Source organism: Pelophylax lessonae (assembly GCF_965119305.1).
Source record: "Pelophylax lessonae genome assembly, chromosome: 3".
In the NCBI taxonomy this organism is placed as follows: domain Eukaryota; kingdom Metazoa; phylum Chordata; class Amphibia; order Anura; family Ranidae; genus Pelophylax; species Pelophylax lessonae.
Window position 1 is genome coordinate 176,537,560 of NC_138770.1, and position 22,002 is coordinate 176,559,561.

The 22,002-nt window shown below is 45.0% G+C and overlaps 1 protein-coding gene across 2 annotated transcripts in view; it reads left to right on the forward strand.

Annotated features, from left to right (window-relative positions):
• The window catches only part of LOC309551296 (uncharacterized protein), a 71,298-nt gene extending 67,145 nt beyond the window's left edge, over positions 1-4,153 (forward strand). The window contains exon 10 of one of the 2 annotated variants that reach the window (XM_082251825.1): positions 973-4,153. In XM_082251825.1, the coding sequence (XP_082107951.1) occupies positions 973-3,380 (2,408 nt within the window). In that variant the 3' untranslated portion in view covers positions 3,381-4,153. The remainder of the gene's footprint in view (positions 1-972) is intronic. The other variant, XM_082251824.1, reaches the window with a different exon arrangement.
• The last annotated feature ends 17,849 nt before the right edge of the window (positions 4,154-22,002 follow it).

Here is a 22,002-nt window from a genome sequence, read left to right on the forward strand (position 1 = left end):
GGCTGCACAGAGTCCTGGCCTCAACCCGATAGAACACCTTTGGGATGAATTAGAGCACAGGCCTTCTCCTCCACATCAGTGCCTAACTTCACTAATGCATTTCTGGAAGAATGGTCAAACATTACCATAGACACACTCCTAAACCTTGTGGACAACCTTCCCAGAATAATTGAAGCCGTTATAGCTGCAAAGGGTGGGTCAGCTCAATTTTGAATCCTACAGAGTAAGACTAGGATGTCATTAAAGTTCATGTGCGTGTAAAGGCACGTTTCCCAATACTTTTGGTATAATAGTGTAGCTTGCTCTCCTTATGTCCAGTATAAAGGGTGGGGAATGAGTGTTTTACAGAAGGAAGATAATACTGTGTACTTGTATACAATGTACGGTACTTGCTGAATATGCCCTTAGCTTGAACAATGGTACTAATGCAGTCACTACATCTAAGGATTGGTAAGCTGAACTATATAAAAATGTTCTTGGGTTTGATATCCTTTAATATGAGCTTATTCACAGCTTTCTAGGTCAAAAGACGACCACATTTGCTGAGAACATTTGTAGACCTCTCATAAGTGAATATTTCAGTAGCATCCATTAAATGCATTTTCTATATTTTGTAAAAGCTATTAGGACAGCAATTCCACAGACACAGCTGTGTGTGGTCACTAATGACAACAAACCAGTTTGAACAATTTCCATTGGAAAGAATAGATGCTTAAATATTGTCAAATGTTGGTAAAAGTAAACATTTAAATTGGAAATACGTAAAAAAAAAAAAAAAATAGGACTAGCCTAATTTTCATTTTCAATAAAAATTAAGTTGGCAATTGCAGATACTAAAATGCATAAAAATACTATTTTAGAAGACTTTTGATGCTATATCTACGTGATGTAGGACAGTGACATGACAATATCTTGAATTTTTATTCTATCACATGAACCCTAATAGATGACACAATTTCTATTTTATTACAGTTAATGGAAAAGCTACATTTTCTATTGAAGGTCGCTCCCCTGCACTGTTCTCTTTCACACTCAATAAAACAGAGAAACCCGGGTTGATGACATTAACTAAATCTGGGATGCAGCTCGAATTGTATCCACAAGTGACTGGAAGACACACGCTGGCAATATATACAAAAGCATATGACAGTAGCAAAGATTCATATGATAATGTTGTAGAGTATATTATCTATTGCAGATCTGTGGACCCTGTGTTTATGATCCCTAAGGATCTGGATGTTATAGTTGGTCCCAGCTGGCTAACTGACAAGAAGGGCTTTCTGCAGCTCACATGCCGTGACCCAGTGATTAACACTCATGATGGTCGTTGTACTTTTGGTTTAACTCTAGCCAAGAGAAACATCGTCCTAGCAACATTACATGGAGATCACATCAAATCGGGAGATGAGAGGAGATATGTTCTGCAAACCCAGCGAGGAAACAGAGTGGAATTTAAAGTTCACCTTCCCCAGGCAGGTTACTATGCTCTAAAACTGCTCAGCTCTACTGGTCCAGGAACGTTTGAATGTTTCTGTAATTACTTAATCATATGTACAGATCCTGAGGTTGCATGGCCACCTTTCCCCAAAAAATTACAAAACCCTGTTGGGCCAACTGCGTTAATGGAGAAAAAAGGTATTCTGAAACCCTCTTGTAATGATCCCATTATTTACACTCACACAGGACACATTTCAATTTCATTTACTTTAAAGGATGATATAAAAATTTTACCAGCACTTCAGTGTGATGATGTCTCATTTAATGACTGTGGAGACAAGCGTCATGTGACACAAGTTCAAAGAGGCCACCATATAGAACTGCAGGTTCATTTGCCTAAGACTGGCTCATATGTTCTCCAGATCTTTGCAGATAGGAAAACCTCTCCAACTAACTTTGAATATACCTGCAATTACTTAATATGTTGTTCAGGCATAGAGACTTCAGGGCCAGGGGTACCTGCTATTCCACAGATACCAGTGGGTTCCAGCAACTCAGCAGACAAAAAAAGTTTTATCCAGCCATCACAGCTAGGACAAGTAATCAACAGCACAGATGGACGCTGTTCTTTAAGTTTCTCCTTAGACAGAGATATGAGCTGCCTGGCTACGTTACATTCTGATGATAATAAGTGGAATAGCCAGATGGAAAGACGGTACATTCTCCAAATACAGAAGAAGCATCAGGCAGAGTTCTACATCCAGCTTCCAAGACCTGGCTCTTATGACCTCAGGATTTATGCAGATAATAAATTTCAACCTGGAAGCTATGAGCTTGTTTGCAGTTATATAATATCTTGTTCTAATCCGAAGGCAGCTTGGCCGCCCTTTCCCAACATACTTCAAAACCCTGTTGGACCAACATCTCTGTCAGAGAAAAAAGGTCTTTTGCAGCCTTCCCAAACTGAGCCAATGATTCACACTTCGGATGGACGCTGCTCAGTCTCTTTTACACTCAAGAAGGAGATAGGTATATTTGCCAGGTTGCAGTCAGAAGATGTGTTGTTAACAGAAGAGGGAGAAAGGAGACACATACTCCAAGTTCAAAGACAGAACAGAGTAGAATTTCAGGTAAAACTTCCACAGGCTGGGATGTATGTTCTGAAGATATACACCGAATCTGAGCAGGGCAGTTTTAAATTTGCATGCAATTATCTGATTACCTGTGTTAATACTCAAGTGAAGTGGCCTTTGTTACCGCTTGAACTGTGCAACCCGGCTGGACCTAGTTATATCTCAGAAAAAAAGGGTCTTCTTCGCCCATCCCACCTTGAGCCTGCAATCTTTACAGATGATGGACGCTGTTGTGTTAGTTTTGCTGTAGATGAAACAACTGATATTGTGGCTACCTTACATTCTGATGACATCACAACAGAGGAAGCAAGAAGAAGATACATTTTTCAACTGGAGAAGGAGGGTCGGGTAGAATTTCACATCCAACTCCCTAAAGCTGGTTACTACGTTCTTAAGATCTGCACTAAGATGAAGACAGACCTCAGCAATGTTTACGATTATGCCTGCAATTACCTCCTATATTGCTCGAATACAAAAATAAGGTGGCCATTTTTCCCAATGAGATATAATGGCTGGAATGCAGGTTATGAACTACTAGAGCCAAAGACTGGTGTTCTGCCAGCCAACACTGAAGTGCGGTTCAGAATTAAGGCCAGAGGGCTGGCAGCAGTGTCCGTCAAGGGCAAGAACTTTTGGCCTTTGACCTTAGGTCATGATGAATGCTGGGAAGGGGTATGCAGCACAGCTGGAACTAAGGACATACAAGTGCTGGTGACAAACAATCTGAACAAGAACCATGCTTTGGTGCTCAGTTATCAGGTGAAGGGAGTAGGTCATCAGAGACTGATAGAAAGCTCATATTCCTCCTAGCTTTGTAAATTACAAACTTCCTTCCAAAGCAACAGCTCCCTTACAATATGAATCATCTTAACAAGTACACTTGTCAGAGGTGCTAAAACATGATATGGATGATCTGCTACACTGAAGTCTTGTTGTGTGACATATTCCTATTCTAAATCAAGTTTTAGGCTAACGCTTCTAGTTAAGCTGATAGATTTAAAACAGCTAGTAAATTACTTTGGAAGTGCTGCTGAAAAAGGAACCTAGCAAGAATGTGTTATCTCGGATTGAGTTTGTATATTGTACTGTATTATAATGTATATGTTGATGCTTTTAAATGTAGCTGAATGGGCATTTGTGTCATAGGACAGATGGACAGAATTTAAACATTTGAACTATATTATACAAGTGGTACTACAGTATGGATGATCTTAAAAATTAGAAACCTGAGGCCATGTTTACTACTTTTAACTTTTTGTTTTTTGCTATATGACCAGTTTTTAATGTATAGCTTTGTCTTGTGTTTGGAGAAGCTTATAAACTAAATGTTCCCCAATGGCAGTTCAGCATATCTTTTGTCTTTCTCCCAGCAAGACCCTTTCCAACTGCTCAGAGTAACATCACACGCATACTTCAGATATAAAGAGACTTGTGCACAACCTTTTTTCTATTGAATCAGTTTGTTTATGCATACATAAAATACCACGGGTTAAGTTTACACACTATTTTTGCATCAGTTACATGAATGTAATTGCTAATTAGCTAGTAAACTAAATAGCTATTGTCTTTGCCTTTATGGGATTCCAGACCGTCAGTATGTCCCCATATGCCTTTAATCAGACTGTTGAAATCATCATTATCATCACCAGTCCTATTAGGTACCGATAGGACTTTTAAAGATGGCAGTAGGTTGGTTTTACTTTACATATGGATAACTAGGAACAGAACAGCTGATAGAAAACCCAGGATTTTTTCAACAATTTATATATAATCGGCAAAAAACAACGACACAAGTTGGGTATAACCATTAAGGTTTTTGCTATTGTTTGTGAAATCAAACCAAGGAATCAAAGTATACTTACTGACAATGTTAAAGTGTATGCAAATTTGCAAAGCCAAATTTTTATTTTCTGTTATTTTTTAGGTGAAATATTAGAACCTCTTTCTGGTTATTTTTATTACAAATTCTAAACAACCCTGCACCACTACCTTTAACCCCCTTCTGGAGGTTGCAAAGCCAATGTTGATGCATAAGAAAAATAGAGAAAAATAGCCACACCACCATGAATAAAACCTCAGAAAATTAAGGAAATAATCAATGCAAAAGTGCAAGCACAAAAATGGGGAAAAGCTCATGCAAAATCTGAAAATCCAGCAGCTGCAGGGGAGAAGAACCTTGAAATTTATTACAATGATTTTATAACCCGCACTGGATATTGCACTTTCTGAATAAATTAATCTGCACCTTGTTTATTGTATAGTTTTTTTAACATTTATTTCTAGAACTGAGCACCTTATGGGCACATACACTCTAGCCCAAACATAGATCCTGTTATTTGGCACTTGCACTTCATCATCACTTGTGGATTTATTTATTTATATATCAGTTTATTTAATATTTTTTGTGTTTTTGAGGAGTACACACCTATAGGATCTAGTACAACATATATTATCACAACAGGTAGCGCCGGTCCCAGTCTTTTCATACCTTTCCTTTATACTTGACCCCTACACCTAGGGGTTGGTTGGTGGCAGCTTCACACCTGTATACACATTTTTACATATTCCATAGCGCTGGTCAATCCCACCTTTTTTCCAAATCACCGTACATGTATGGCTCACTCGAGAGTCTAGGGGGCGAGCGAGCGCGCGCCGGCATGCTTCCGCCCCCGCTCATCAGCGGGGAAGCCGATGCAGCGGGCAGGCGGCTCCGATTGCCGCCTGACACCCGTGATCGTTCCCCGTTGAGAGAGGACGGTCGGCTGTTGTAAACACAGCTGACCGTCCTTCTCCCCGGGATTATCACAGAGCTCATGTGATCCTGCTATATAGGATCACATGTCTCTGTGATCATTTCAGAAGCCCAAGCCCCCACAGTTAGAATCACTCCCCTAGGCTTATATCTAACCCCTTGATCACCCACGGGGTTAGCCCCTTCCCTGCCAATGGCATTATTACAGTAACAGTGCATATTTTTAGCACTGATTACTGTAGTAATGTCAATGGTACCCCCAAAAGTGTCAAAAATGTCAGTTAGGGGTCCGATCTGTCCGCCGCAATGTCGCAGTCCCGCTAAAAATCACAGATCACCGCCATTCCTATTAAAAAAACGCATATTGCGATTCTTATTTACCAAAAATATGTAACAGAAAACAAATTGGCACAAAAATGTTAAATTTTGATTTTTAAATTTTTTGGGGGGGAATGTCCTATAGCAGAATGTGAAAAATATAGCGCAAAAAATAAAAATTGCACACCATCAAATGCCACCAAAAGAAAGCTCTATTTGTGGAAAAAAAAGTAAATAAATTTTGTTTGGGTACAGCGTTGCACGACCATACAATTGTCCATTAAAGTAACGCAGTGCCGAATCGCAAAATAGGGCCTGGTCAGGAAGGGGGTAAAATCTTCCGGGGCTGAAGTGGTTAAAGATAATGGTGCAGGATGCATTGTTTATACCCTAAATATGGGATTACCATATAACATGGTACAAAAGGTAAGCTAGGCTTTTTACAGAACAAAAGAGAACAAATGAGAGAAGTTGATCATTAAGATTTACATATCCTGGTGTAAAAAGAGCAAAGGAAGAAATTAAATGGCAGTCTGAGTTTCTTATTTTTTAATACAAACAACAGTAAACAAAATCCCTAAATACATGGCTTTAAACCCCCCCCCCCCCAAATTCCCTTCCACCATTCCCATATCCCATATAGAATTAGTACATTACCAAAACAAACTTTCTAAATTTCCCCAATTTCAGGTTCCAGTCCCGGGGTTTCAATCCATGCTTTTCATATCTTTTCCAATCTACTTTTACCTCCCCTTCTTATATCGGCCAGTTTTTCCCTTATTTCTGTGTTGTTGACCATTCTCAGCCAATCCATTATAGACGGTGGTCTAGAATTTATCTATGTCCAAGTGATCGCCTTTCTAGCTTGATAAAGACATCTCAGGGCTGCTATTCGTGTAGCCTCAGATCTTGCACTTTGCTTCATATACGCCGGTACGCACAACACCAGATCCAATCGTAGATTTATTTTGAATACTATTTTGAATTTATTTTATCCAATACCTCTTCCCAATATCTATGCAGTTTACGGCACCTCCAGAACATCTGGATCAAGTCACCGACTGCTACCACACATTTTAGGGCAGTATGCTTTCAGATGTCCCCCAAACAGAATTAATCGTTTGATGTATAGTATGCTCTGTGGATAATATAAAACTGTGTACGTTTTTGGCCTGCTGAGAGGGATACTAAATCTATTGCGGTTACTATACCCTTCCATTGTACATCTGTTAATTCCCCCACATTCTCCTCCAATTTTGCTCTACTAGAAAGCTGAGAATCGTTTTCCAATACTTTTAAATGTATATTATGGTATAGTTTTGAAATCAACCCCTTTAGGGAAGTGGCTTCTACCAAAATTTCCAATAAGGGGATTCTACTCCATTCTAACCCCCTCTCTTTAAATTGTGTTGTCAGTGCGTGTCTTGGTTGTAGATACTGGTAAAGATTTTTTATTTGAAAACCCAAACTCCTCTTTCAACTCCTGAAATGTCTCTAGCTCTTTTCAAGCTCAGATAAACTCGTATTGTCCTAAATGGGGGTATATTCTGTAAATCCTGAGTACTAAAATATTGATCGTGTTGTGTTCCACACTTTCAGCAGCAACCCAAAGAGTCTGCTTCTATCAAAGATGTATGTGAGGTACAAGCCAGTAATGCTCACGAGTTGTAACTAGTAGTGGTGTTACCCACCTCATAACCCCCCACTTGTTACAACTGGGCTGCCAGGAAGTAGCTCCAACGGTCTGAGATCTTAGAGGACAGTAAACATCGAAGCAACACCTGAAGATGCATTTTGGGCTAGTTACACTTTTGGGTTTCCTGTACTTTTATGCTTATGGAGGAGAAGGTGCTCTGAGACACCTCTGAGATCAGCTTCATTCAGGGAAAACAATATTCAGATAAGGTTTTTCAATCTGACAGTTATTCAAGAGACCTTTTGGTTATCATGTCTGCAGGTACCCAAAGATATAAGATTGTTAGCTGAATTGGATGATGGTCATCTTACATCTATGAGCCCTAGTACAGATGAAGACTATGTTCATCAATTCTTTTTCTATTGTCATAAATGAATTATAGAGAAGAAGCTACCAGAGTGAAAGCAACTAGTTTGTTGGAAAGGCACTGAAAGTGGACCTAGCATCAGATCTATTTCTTCATGTTAAGGACATGTACCAAACTAAGTGTAAGTGTAACAGAGATATTTATTTCATTTTACAGAGATTGCAGTATACCTCTTGACAATCCTTACATCCTTACATCTTTCCTCCCTAGAAGTATGGAACCATGTTTGTTTAGGAATTATTCAGGGTCAAACAAATAGAGCTTTCTTTTGATGGTATTTAATCACCACTGGGGTTTTTTATTTTTTGCTAAATAAATTAAAAACGACCAAATGTTTCGAAAAAAAAAAAACATTTTTTTTTTGTTCGCTATAAAATTTTGCAAACAGGTAATTTTTCTCATCATTTGCAATGACGGACACTTATTTGCAGCACTGAAAAATTAGTGCCCTGATTATCAGTGTAGATGTCCCTTTCACGCAAGACAGCTATCGGCCCTCCTCTCCTCGTGCTGTCACCGCGAGGAAAGGAATGCCGATAAACTGTTTCCAATTACAGCTGAGCATGTGGTAAAGAGCCACTGACTGGGCCTTTACCCCAATTTGTGACCAGCTGTGTCCAGAGTAGAACTAAAAGGTAACATTTTTCTCTTTTGCTCATTGACAGACACAGCTCCTGGTATTCATAACCATTGAGTTATTCTGCCCCCTACAGGAGTAGGACACTAGGCAGAAAAGAATTCTGGCTACACCTATGGGTAGACCGAGGGGGTATACTCCCTCTCTCTGCTATAGCCACCCAGTTTTTTTCTGCCTAGTCAGAAGTAAGGACCTAGTTCCTTGCTGGGATCTTTGGTCCTGGCAATTTTTTTTCTTTTTAGATAGGAAAAATCCAGGGGAAAACATTTCTGTTATATCTACAATCAACTGCCAGGCTGGGCGAAGGGATGGATAATCTAGATCCTGTGGTCTGGAGAGCGAGCAAGCAGACATAGCCCCACTGGACGGGGCTTGCCTGCAAGTTAAACGTCTAGTGAGGTCGCATACGACCGGGTCTCGGCCCGAGTCGCAAAGTTCCTCCTGGCCGACAGCCCCCCATTTCGATGGAGAGGGCTTCTGTCTAGAGTGGTGCCCACGTGGTTCCTGGTATGGTGAGTAGCTGTCCCCCCTCTCCCCCTGGAGGGTTTTGGGGTGGACGTGGGCCCCTCCTTGGGACGGTCGGACCCCCAGGTGGCGGCCATGACAGTGGAGCCCTGTGGGTGGCGATTTCGGTGGTGGGAGCCCCTCTTCATCCCCTTGCTCTGACTCCTGGATGATTTTACTTCCTGATCACCGCATGTGTAATTCATTATCCTGGTGGCTGCAGGCACTTGTTTCTGCGGGTGGCGAGTCTAGTGGGGTCCTCTCCCTCTCTGCTGAGGATCGCTTGGTGCCTTGTGCCTGGCGACCGGGTGGTGCTGCCAGCGCAGGGGAGGTTGTCCCTTACCAGTGTTTTACACCTTTTGTGGGGTCCCCCTGGTGACTCATTGAGTTTTTGTAGCACATTTCCCCACCTGATCCCCTCTCTGAGACTGCGGGTCCCTCCAGGTCCCAACCATCCATCAATGCAATGACGGCGGTCCTGGAGTCCCTTGTGTCTCCATCTTACCCTGCCTCATCTGTCTCATCAGATCCTAAATCTGATTCAGCCGCCGCGGATGTGGGTCACACTGCTGGGTCTGCAACCACGCGCCTGGAATCCTCTGATAGTGAGGATGATTCCTCCACGTCTGCAACCGCGCATGAAAAGGAGCTGGTGGATGCCCTGATTGAATCTGTGCACGAGACCCTAAATATGGAGGATGCAGCTGAAGCTGCGACAGAGGCACAGGCACCTTTTGGTACTCACAAGCCACCCAGAGTGGCAAAGGTGTTTCCTTTCCCTGCCTATTTTGACAGAATTGTCGCAAAAGAGTGGGGACGACAAATGCATCCCTGTGGGGTTCCTAAGCACTTTACTAGGCAGTACCCCTATGAGGAGTCCCTTAAGAGTGGACTGTTCCACTGGTGGTGGACCCTCCGGTTTCCAGCTTAAAGAAGGCAATCATGAGTCCGGTTGAAGAGTCCCCATCCTTTAAGGATCCGGCTGACCGGAAGGAGGAGGCTGTGGCCCACAATATGTACACTCTGGCTGGTTCGGCAATAAGGCCGGTATGCACCATTGCCCTAGTGTCACAATCTCTGACCAAGTGGGCTAAGCTCTTATGCTGTGGCCTGGAGGGGGAACAGCTCCCCTCTGTCGGACCAGCTGGTCCAGGGGCTGCAGTTTATCTGTGATGCCTCTTTGGATAATGGCTTGCCTCTCTTTTTTGGCAGTGTTCCTTCAGTGGGTCTTTTGGCTCAAGTGCTGGTCTACGGATCAGACTTCAAAAAAAGACCTTAACTGATCTTACATTCCAAGGAGATCGCCTGTTTGGAGCTACCCTGGATGACATCATTAAAGGTCTCAAAGGGGGGAGTACTTTTCTTCTACAGGCTACTAAGGGCAAGGAACCTTCTTGTAGACGTGGGCCTTCCTTCTCAGCTCATAAGAAGTTTTTTTTTGTCCCTCAGGGTCAACTGACAAGGGCTCAAAGCCGTTCATGGCCTCTTCAGGAGGATCCAAATGAGCCTGGTCTGGCAAGCTAAGATCGGACTTCTCAAGTCCCATGTATAAGGCTTTTTCAGCATGAAGGTGTGCCCTCACCTGTATCTGGGGTGGGGGGACGTCTGTGCTGGTTTTCGGATCTGTGGACTTCCCTGGTGCAAGACAAGTGTGTACACAATGTCATTCGGTCCGGCTACAAGATCAAGTTTCACTCTTGTCCCCCCGCAAGGTTTTTCCTTTCAACGTGTGCCTGTCCCCAGACCGCTTACAGGGCCTGTTTGGGGAGATACAAGACCTGTTCCTTTAAGGGGTGATTGCCCCGGTTCCGACTTCAGAACGTTTTCAGGGTTTTTCAGTGCATCCAATCCTGGACCTCAAGGCGCTCAACTGCTTTGTGTGGATACAGAAGTTCAGAATGGAATCCATTCGAACAGTGGTGGCATCCCTGCCTCAGGGAGATTTCCTTGCCTCTATCTAGATCAAGGATGCCTACCTTCACATTCCAATATGTGCCAGTCACCAGCATTTTCTCCGCTTTGCTGTGGGAGAGGAGCATTATCAGTTTGTGGCATTACCCTTTGGTCTCGCCTCTGCTCCTCGGGTCTTCACAAAAGTGTTAGCCACCATGCTAGCTTTGCTACACCAATGGGGGATTGTGGTGCTGGGCTACTTGTATGATCTCCTTCTGTGAGCGGAGTTTCAATCTGCTCTGGTGGAAGACCTGGAGATTACAATACGAACTCTGCGAGAGTTTGGCTGGATTCTGAATTTTCAGGCATCTGCTCTGGCTCCGTCCACGAAGCTGGACTATCTGTGCCTGACTTGGACTCAGCCGTAGCCAGAGTGCTCCTTCCTCAAGAATCTGCAGGCTGCAATTCGCCTCCTGCTCTCCCCCCTGGACTTGCATGCGGGTTCTGGGCATGATGGGGATCTACCTTCGAGGCGGTTCCATGTGCACAGTTCCATACGAGGTCCCTGCAAAGGGAGATTCTCACCAAATGGGACAAGACTCTGCAGTCTCTGGACTATCAGATCCAGCTGAGTCGGGGAACAAGGGTGACCCTGATATGGGGGCTTCATTCTCCAGCTGGGAAAATCCTTCCTCCCCTTGTATTGGACCGCGGTCACTGTGCACGCCAGCCTTTTTGGCTGGGGAGGCGTCCTCGGCAAGCATTCTGCTCAGGGGATCTGAACGCTGGAAAAGTCTAGACTACCGATCAATGTCTTGGAACACCGAGCGATCAGACTGTGTCTGGATCATTGGACGGATCGTCTTCAGGGTTGTCCAGTGCGCATGCCATTGGACAGTGCCACGGCCGTGGCTTATGTCAATCACCAATGGGGCACAAGAAGTGTCCTGGCGGCACTGGAGGTAGCCGGAATTCTAACGTGGGCAGAACAGTTTGTTCCAGCCCTCTCCAGCGTACACATTCCCGGGGTGGAAAATTGGCAGGCGGATTGCCTCAGTTGGCAGGAGCTGAACCAAGGGGAGTGGTCCCTTCTTACGAAGGTGTATTATCAGCTGTCTCCGGTGGGGTACCCCCGAGGTGGATCTGTTAGCGTCTCCACTCAACAGAAAGGTGCAGAGGTTTGTGGCTCGGTCAAGGGATCCTCTGGTGAATGCCACAGACACCCTGGTGGCCCTGTGGGGTCAGTATCGGCTGATTTACGCCTTCCCTCCTCTGAAGCTTCTGCTCACACATCTACGCAGGATAGAGGCAGATGGGATTCAGGTCATCTTAGTGGCTCCGGACTGGCCTCATCGGGCTTGGTACGTCGATCTGGTGCGGCTGGTCACCGACGTTCTTTGGAAGCTTCCTCTCAGGGATGATCTGCTGTCCCAAAGACCGATCTTTCATCCTGCTTTACAGTCGCTGGCCTGGGCGGCTTGGCTGTTGAACGCCAGGTGCTGAAAGATAGAGGTTTATCTAAATCGGTGATTCCTACACTGTTGAATGCTAGGAAATCTAGAGGTTTATAGCCCCTTTTTTTTTTTTGCTATCTGTTTTTCATGAGGGAGATTTCCCTTCACTTCCTGTCCCATAGCTAAAACAGGAAGTGAGGAAATCCCTTGAAAGTTAGGGAATTCTTAGTTGCCTCCAGGGTCACAAGAACTAGTGTCCCCATGACATGATTTCCCCTCTATTATTTTTCTGGAGACAACCCAAAATTTGGTATTTACTTTTATATTCGGTGAGAACAATAATCAAGATAAATAAAGAAGGTGAATCTCCCATACTAGGCAAAGACTGCACTAAAAACCTGACCGGGTTCTAATCCCTCTCCACTTGGTCCAGAACTGCAGCCTCTTACCTTGTGAATGGCTAAAATATTACAATGCTCAGCCCCAATACCTTACAAATATGCACTCAGCGACAAGAACTCTGCTTTCCTAAACACACAAGGGCAATCCACTCTCTCTAAATTTGGCCATTGAGCTCAGAATTCTGCAAGTAAAACAGCATTATTGTAGCTCATTTGTGAGGTGTTCAGGCTGTACATCCAAAGGCAGGAGGCAGGAGAAAAAAGGGGATCAGTAGAAGCAGCATCAAATGTATCATTTAAAAAAATAAAAAGGACGGCATTTTAACGTACAAACAGCTGTAATACACAAAATATATATGGTGTACTGACCCTTTGAGGTTTTAAGAAATTAGGTTAATTTTTAGAATAATGTTACGTTTTAATATTACAGCGAAGTTAACATAGTACTAAATCCTAACATTTTTTTAAAAGACAAAAAGAGTTTATACCAAAAAAGTTTAGCAACACTTACATTGTACAAATAACTATCTTTACTGCCGTATCCTTTGAGTTCTTGTGCACCCCTTCCCAGTTTCTGGCTGGGGAGTGTGCACTGATCACGGTGTAGTAGACCCTCTGATCCTGTGCCTCTCGACTAAATGTCTCCTAATTCCAAGAGCCACTTTGCTTACACCCTCTTTTCTGGCTGCCTGTTCAACAAAGGATGCTCTCTTGCCTGGAAGTGTGCACGTAAGGGTAGCTCCATAGGTCCCTGAAAGGCAACAGAGGTACCCAAAAACCAGGGACCAATAGACCAGCTCTGCTAAGAAGAAGCAGAACAAAAGGTAAGTAATGAAGTAAGCTGGTGTAATTGCTTTTGTTATTTTAAGGTTTATTAAAGCGGAGTTTCACTGGCTTTTGTGTTTATTAAAAGTCAGCAGCTACAAAAAGTGTAGCTGCTGACTTTTAATAAACACATACTCACCTGTCCTACGGTCCAGCGATGCGGCCAGGGGGAGCCTCGGTTCTCTCCATCTTCTCCCCTTGGCACCGGCATCTCTAGTGTGGGCACCTGGCTGTGACAGCTTGTGGCTTCAGAGCCAGGTGTGCACTGCGCATGTGCGAGTCGCGCTGCGCATCCTGAATGGACGGGCAATCTTCTGGGACCTGTGACGTATTCCAGAAGATTGCAGCGAGGGAGGGGCAGGGGAGAACTTCTGCCCGAGCCGCCTAGGAGGCCCGAGCGGAAGTGGGAGTGGGTACCTGTCAAAACTAGGTACTCGCACCCCCCCCCAAAAAATGACATGCCAAATGTGGCATGTCAGGGGGTCAGGACCACTTAGAGCGGAAGTTCAACTTTTGAGTGGAACTCCACTTTAACACTTTAAGGGCTTGTTCACACTAGCCTGCATGGTAAACAAAGTGTTTTGCTGTGCGGGCTATTGTCTGTGTGAGGTTTGGCAGAGGGTGCTGCAATGCGTGTTTCATTGCATCCGTTTACTTTTTATATTTTATTTACATTTCTAAGAGTGACACATCATTCATGCGTCAGCAGAACAGCATGGTGCATTGCGCTGCACTGATCTTCTGTGCCATTTAGTACACTGTGAAAAAGCGCAGCATGTTTGCATTTTTCCACACTGCACTTCGCACCAGTGTTGTGGTGTGAATAGGGCACATAGAAAACAATTGTTTTCCATGTGCCCTTGCTTTAACTGGCATTGATTCAGTGCAGAAAAACCCTTACCTAGGGTGAATGAGTCCAAAGTTTTACCGGTGTTTAGCCAATGCAGAGCAAAGTAACAGGCTCTAGCAATCCAACCTACTCTTTCTCTTTATATCTTGCCACTCCATTTGGTCACGGAGATGAAAGATAAAATATATGGTACTTCCAGATATAGGAGCATTTGATTTGCTTCTCTCTTTTTCATCATGACAGCACTAGTGGCTGGCTTTTGGTTGCTCGGGCACCTCACTGTCACATAGGGGCTGGGGAAGAGCTCTTGCCTTGTGTAAGCTTTTGTTCGCTTACATTTTATTGTTAACAGTTAAGGTACAAATAAAGGCTCCTGTATGGCATTGTAAAAACAAAAAATGCCAAATCCAGTTACTATATGATTTGCCTTTCATGGCTGAGCCAAAACCTCCTACATTTGTGTCTCATGTGCTCTCCTCCCAGACACTGCAGCTCACAGTGGGAGGGTTTCAGCAACAAAGGCAGTGTTGCAAATCCAGAATGCAGTGGGTAGGACTAGGTGTGGCCAGGTGCTGACAGACAAACTACAAGCTTGTTAATCAGTAGTGACAATGCTGATAGCAACACAACCCCCTGCAACATTTTCTTATACTACTGTATAGCCTACATGAGATTGGCAACTCTGCTCTGATTTCAGATACAGTGCAGCATCATTGCCACACCACCACAGGAAGCTGTAGTAAGTGGTCTTTACTGGCAGGATCAATGCATATCTTTGGGAATTAGCAAGGAGAATTAAAGCGGTAGTAAAATGAGGGGGGGGGGGGGGACTCTCCCTGCAAGGTATAGACATATTGTGCTAGTATGCATTGCTAACTATGTACCCATGTTTTACCTTGAAACAAAGCCCTCCAGTGGCACGCTGCCACCACTGCTAAGGCTTCCATCTTCACCCAGTCTTCCTTCTGGGTTTGCTGGCTGCAGCCGCCTGAATGGCTGAGCCACAATGACGTCACAGCATACCTGTGCCATTCCTTCAGAACGCATGCGCCAGTAATGTCACCGGCTGCTACTCACTAGAACATATCCTAAACGGTGCAGGTTTAGGAGATATTAATTTTACCTCCAGGAAAGCTTTTTTTTAAGCTTGCCTGTAGGTAAAATTAATAAAAGAGTTTACTACCACTTTAAGAAAAAAAATGTTATAGTTCTAATTTAGTGCTGCAGCTCTACTTTAAATGTTGGAGGACTGTTGTGTTAAGAGTTTAAATTAAGGGGATTGGTTAGGATTTAAGAGGGAGTAAGATTGAGACAGGTAAAGGTGATTGACTGAGACATGCTGGGGCATGTACGTGCAGCAAAAACTTTGTTCATTTTGAGAAAGCATAGAATGGTTAAAACTCTAGGCAAATTTTACTGCAGTCTGTGTCCCTGCTGGAGAGATTTATCCTCTTTATTAGGGATGCACCGATGCCATTGTTTTTTTTTTTTTTTAACACCAAGTACGAGTACCGATACTTTTTTTTTTTTTTTTTATACGCACTTGTCGATATCAATTACAGTTACCTCTCGCCTAGGAGGGAACAGGATGGGGGGGGGGGGGGTTGGGGAGAAGTTGGGGAGTTGGGTGAGGCTGGGGTGGAGGATGAGTAGGGGGGAGCTAGAAGGGACCCTGGGAACACAAAGGGCACAATGGCAGCCCCCATCACCTGGTTCAATGCCAGTCCTACTTCTGGTATAGTGGCAACCCTTCCAACCCATCCTGCCCCCCTGTATGGTGCCAGTTCCCCCATCATCCTGCCCCTGGTATAGTACCAGTCCCCTACTGTCCCTGATAGTGTCAGTTCTGCCCCCTAGTGTAGTGCCAGTCCCCTTGTCCTTTGGTACTGCCCCCCTCCCCCCTTTATCCCAAGTATGGTTCCATCCCACCATCCATCCCCTGGTATAGTGTCATTGCATCCCCTGGTACAGTGCCAGTCTCCCCTTCATCTTTTGTTTGGATCCCTCTTAACCCCCTTTCCCTGGTTGGGTGTCCCTCAGATGGAGCCTCGGGTGGACGTCACTTACCCCTCAGCAGGCAGCCCAGGCCACAGAGCAACAGGCTCCTCAGCACAGAGCTCCACATATTGTGTTACTGGAGGGGCCCAGACATGGGGGCGGCTCCTCAGTGCTCCCGGCTTTCCTGGATGCCCCTCTCCATGATGCTTTTGAGCGTCCTCTCCTCCCCATTTCCCCCCTGGCTCCCCCCTCCTGCCACGGACTGATACTTTCCCTTGTCTCCCAGTACCATCTGCTCCGGGGTGCTGGTGGCTCATGCGGTGAAAGCTGGCAGAAGGGGAGGAGGAGGCAGGGGAGGGGAAAACTACCGTAAATGTCTGTTATGCATTATACATGTTAGAATAATTTCCCTAATGATAATTATAACGGAGTTCTTTTAGTCAATTTCTTTTTAAACCGCATACACCAAGCGATATGAATACAGACTAAATAGGGAAATATATTTTTATTCAAAAGACATGTATTCACAATAAAGAGTTAGGTACAAATGACATAAAAACAAAATCTTACATAAAATACAAAATTATTTGCAACACTCGTTAATGAGTTTTGCTCAGTAATATGAATGAAATGAAAGGTTTCATTTCTCCCAGTCTAAGTAAAAAACATATAATATAGAATTAGTTATCAGACAAAAACGTCTGCGATTTGCGTAGCCAACAGTTACTCCTCTGCAGTTGGAGTGAGAGTCAAACTACGTAAAACGTGAAACTTGTTCGCTAACAAAGCGCCAAACTAAGAAGGTACATACAGTATTTAGAAAAACAAAAATAAAGTTAAAGAGAAATCTACGATGGTTGTTATATCTGGGGAATCATAATCTAAATATCATGAGCACTAGCATCAGTATTCAAACAATGAATGACAAAATCAATAAAATATATTTACCCTTCCAAAATGGCTGCTGGCTCACAATGGTCGTCACCAGAGTCCCCTAAGATGGCTGCCTTTCCCAAAATGGTGGCTGGTTAAGGAGGAGCTTGCGTCCTTAAAGTTTCAGAGAAGGAGGCGTGATGATGAGGGTATGAAGTATGTATGAAATGTGATAAAGTGTATGTAGTGAGGAAGTGTAAAATCGGTGTGTGAATGGGTTTGTGTCTTGATGATCAATTGTGATCTTCTATATACCGTTTTGGGACAAAAAGGCCATAAAAATTATGATAAGCCTAGCCCATTAGGTGGAACTTCTTCCCTTTGGTTGAGGCAGATAAAAAATAACTTTCCTGTGTGATTAGGCATTTGCCTCTTTTAACCACCAAGTGTATCCAAGAGCAGAAATATTTGTTCTGAATTATTCTTATAAATGATTTGTTGTAAGAATGCCCATTTTCTCATGGTACAGGCATAGCCATATGATATTTCTAATATATATCTGTAAGGTTCAGATATGGTAACGCCGTCTAATGAGTATACATTAGTAATGCAGCACTTATATCAATTAGGAATAAAAGTTTTACCTATATATATTCTGATTAATCACAAATCTGGGTAGAAGCAGAAAACTGCCGTATTTCCCTGAAAATAAGCCCGGGTCTTATAATAATTTTAGGTACAAAAAATGCATTAGGGCTTATTTTCGGGGGATGTCTTATTTGTCCCCTGACTTCTCTCCCCCTCCCCCTCCCCCTCCCTGTCAGCAAAGGAGTCAACATCCCCATAATCTCCAAAATAAACTCTAGGTAAAGTCCTTGTAAAATCATTTCATCTGCTCTGTAAATTAATTACATAATGTCCAGTGTGTGTCTTTATGTAATGTTCTATAAAATACCTTATTTACAGCTTTGCTGGACGCTCGCATGACCTGCCGGAGCTCTTCTTTCCCACTCCGAGCACTGCCGAGGGAGATGTCAGGATCCGCGCTGATGTCAGCCCTGCTCCGAGCACTGCAGGGGGAGGGGCCATTGACATCAGTCAGGAGGAGGAGGAGATCCCGTGGGAGTCCCACGCAGTCCCGCTGCACCCACCAGCATCCCTGGGCCCTCCTCGTCTCCTTTTTTAGGGCCACCCCCCCTCTGCCCAACAGAAAAAAGAAAAGTACAAGAGGTAGAAGGGGAGGTTCAAAACGAAGAAAACAGGCACAAAAAAGACAGGAAGGAATAATAGGTAACAGCAAGTCCACGATCAAAATTTATAACCTGTCCTCTCATCCCCTGACGGAGGCCGAACAGTCCCTATTGTCCAGGGGGTTGAGCTTCTGCCCTAATGTTAGAGCCAACAAGTTTCAGATTTTCAAAGATCTGAACCGTTTCATCAGGAACCTGACGGTCCAGCGGCACTACATACAGCCCACCACGGCCACTGTTTTTCCTGTACCGTCAGCACCCAACAACACCCCTTCCCCCGTCATTAGCCCCCCCGTGGACATTTCAGAGACGGGCTGTCTCCAGGACCTTTGGGACCTCTGGGAAGAGGGCCACATAGATAGCCAACCCCTCGAGGCCTGTTTTGATCCCCCCGTGATCCACACATCCTTCCGCCCACGGTCTTTGTTTTATCCTTCCCAATCAAGAGGGCCCTTCTTGGAGACATACTACCACGTTGTTTGAGTTGTTGAACATGTGTGACAACACTACTTCACAGAGGTCCAACTTGACATCTTTTGAAACGACTGCCCTTAAGGCACTCAAACAGAATAAGAATATTGTCGTCAAACAAGCCGACAAGGGAGGGAGCATTGTGGTTCAGGATCGGACAACCTACATCAGTGAGTCTTTACGGCTCCTATCCAATACCAATACCTACACTGCTCTCCCCTACGATCCCCTTCCGGCATACCAGTTGGCCCTTGGGGAGATGGTTCAAGCGGCCTCCATGGCGGGAGTGCTTACCAAGAGGGAACGCCAATTTCTCCTCCCCTCGGCTTGTAGCACACCGTAATTTTACCATCTCCCCAAGGTCCACAAATCCCTGGTGGACCCTCCAGGCAGGCCCATTGTGGCAGGCACTAACAGTTTCACCAGCTGCCTGTCCGAATATATTGATTGGTTTCTACAACCTGTAGTGCAACAGCTGCCATCATATATCCGTGACTCGGGCCATGTGCTGGACATATTGAAACATTACCCTTGGGAGAGTCGTTATCATTGGGCCTCTTTAGACGTGTGCTCCCTGTACACGTCTATCCCCCATGATGTGGGTATCCGAGCCCTGCAACACTTCCTCACCAAGGATGGCCAACTTAATTCCCGCCAGGTATCCTTTCTAGTGGAGGGCACACGTTTCTGTCTTGAGCACAACTACTTTTCCTTTTTGGATAAGTTTTATTTACAGACCCAAGGCACACCTATGGGTGCAAGCTTTGCACCCTGCTATGCCAATCTCACGATGGGTCTGTGGGAAGAGATCCAGGTCTGGCACAACAACCCGTTCTCCAAACACCTAATCTATTATGGCCGCTTCATAGACGATGTGTTGATCATCTGGGACGGGGACCTGGATACCTTTCAGGCCTTCGTGGATCACTGCAATGGGAACACCTTCGGGTTGTCCTTTACCCATGTCATTGACCCCGTGCGTCTGGTCTTCCTTGATCTAGAGCTCACACACGCCGACAACGTGATTGTGACCCTGAATCACACCAAACCGGTGGCTGGCAACTCTTATCTCCACTATGAGAGTTGCCACCACCCATCCTGGAAGACCAATATACCGAAGGGACAGTTCCTGCGGTTACGCAGAAACTGTTCCCGTTTGGAAGATTACGAGACCCAGGGCCAACTCATGAAGGTGAGATTCCTGGAAAAGGGTTTTCCGGAGGAGTTGGTCCTAAAAGCCTTCACCGAGTGCAGGGACACATCTTCTCTCCATCCACCCGGGTCTACCTCCACAATGCAAACTACCCACCAAGCCCGATTCATTACCGGGTTCAACAATAATTACAGACAAATTTCCCATATCCTGAAGAAACATTGGCCCATACTACGTTCAGACTCCAGATTAGGCCCCCATCTCCCCGTAGTTCCCCAGGTGGTCTATAGGAGGGCACGGACCATCAAGAACGCCACAGCTCCCAGCAAAGTCAACGTACCTACGACCAACAGGCCTTTGGACATTAGGTCCTATTTCAGCGACAAGGTGGGCATTTTTCAGTGTAGGAAGAGAGGGTGCCTCACATGTTGCTTTATCCAACATGGTCGTGATTCCTTTTGCGATTCCTCAGGCAAGAGTTACACCATACGTCAATTCATTACCTGTTCCACAGAATATGTGGTTTACATCCTACAATGTCCTTGCAATTTACTCTACGTGGGCCGCACCATCCGCCATCTGCGGACACGGATAGGGGAGCACCGTAGGGGCATTGCACAAGGACTGAATACCAAAAATGGGAAACCACCCCACAGTGTCCCCCGCCACTTCGCCACCCACCACAAGGGCCTAGTTCAAGATTTGAAGGTGTGGGCGGTGGAGTGCGTACCCAAGGGCTCTCTGAAAACCAACGAACGTCTCTCCTTGCTTTGCAAGAGAGAGACGTTCTGGATTTATAAGCTAAATACCTTGTCCCCCCATGGGTTGAACGAAGAACTTGACGCTTATACTGTGGTTTAACATCTATTCTGTTGGGGTCGAGGTTTTAATAATTTAAATAATCTAATTTTATTTTATTTTTTTTCCATATTATTATTACATTTTTTTCCCATATGTTTACAACACCCATTCATATTTCGATCTTGGTTGTTTTGTCTTTGCTTTGTATTTATCATCATCATTGTGTGTGTGTTTTTTGCGCAAGGTGGAGCCAGAGAGTGGGGGGCAACGCCTCTTCCTCTGTACACCCATTAAATTTGCCCCCTGCCTGACAGCCACAGGAGATCTGAAGAAGGGCTTGGCCCGAAACATGTCATCCCCTCCATCCGTGGCTACCTACATCAGCTCCGCCAGTTGAATAGCCAGTTGTATAGCACAGCCGTCGGTGCGCTGCTTCTGCACCCCTCCGGCGGCCGTAGAGCTACATCTGTGCAGCAGCCCTCGGTGCGCATGTCACCGCCAGGCGCCCGGAGACGTCATCATCCGGCGCCACGGTAGTCGGGTCCGAAGAGCAGCGGCCGCCGCTGCCTCGGGTGTGCACCATCCGGCACCGGAGCTGTCTGTGGGGGTTGAGTACTCCACTCCCCCCCCCCCTCCTCTCTACATCCCAGGCATCATCCAGTCCGGAGGCACATCAGCAGAGAGGCTTCCCGGGTTGATCGAGGCTGACAATCCACCCACAAGCGCCACACCATCCAGGCTTCATAGGTGGTTAGACGTCGCTCCCCCGCTCCTGGGTCCTCCTTGTTTTGAGGTATTTTCACCGGTCTTACATCTGACTGCTGCTTGCTGCACCCTAGGCACACCACTGGCTTTTTCTGTTAAGGAGCATATTTTAACTTATTTTAATAAACAAGTTTTAATGTTTCAAGATCCCGAGCAGCATCCATTTTGTCCTTGTGCCATTTTGTCCGGGAGCGCCAATATACCCGTTTTTGTCGCTACTTTTCTTCTCAGTTGGGATCTGGGTTTGGGTAGGCTGCAGCCCGGACATGGACATGTAACCAATGGTGGACCTCTTTGGGCATTGTCCGACCTTACTGTTCCATCCCCGCCTTCTGATTACCGGCACCATAGCGCCAGGATTTTTTGCATGGATTACATGATTTTACAAGGATTTCATCTAGGGCTTATTTTGGGGTAGGGCTTA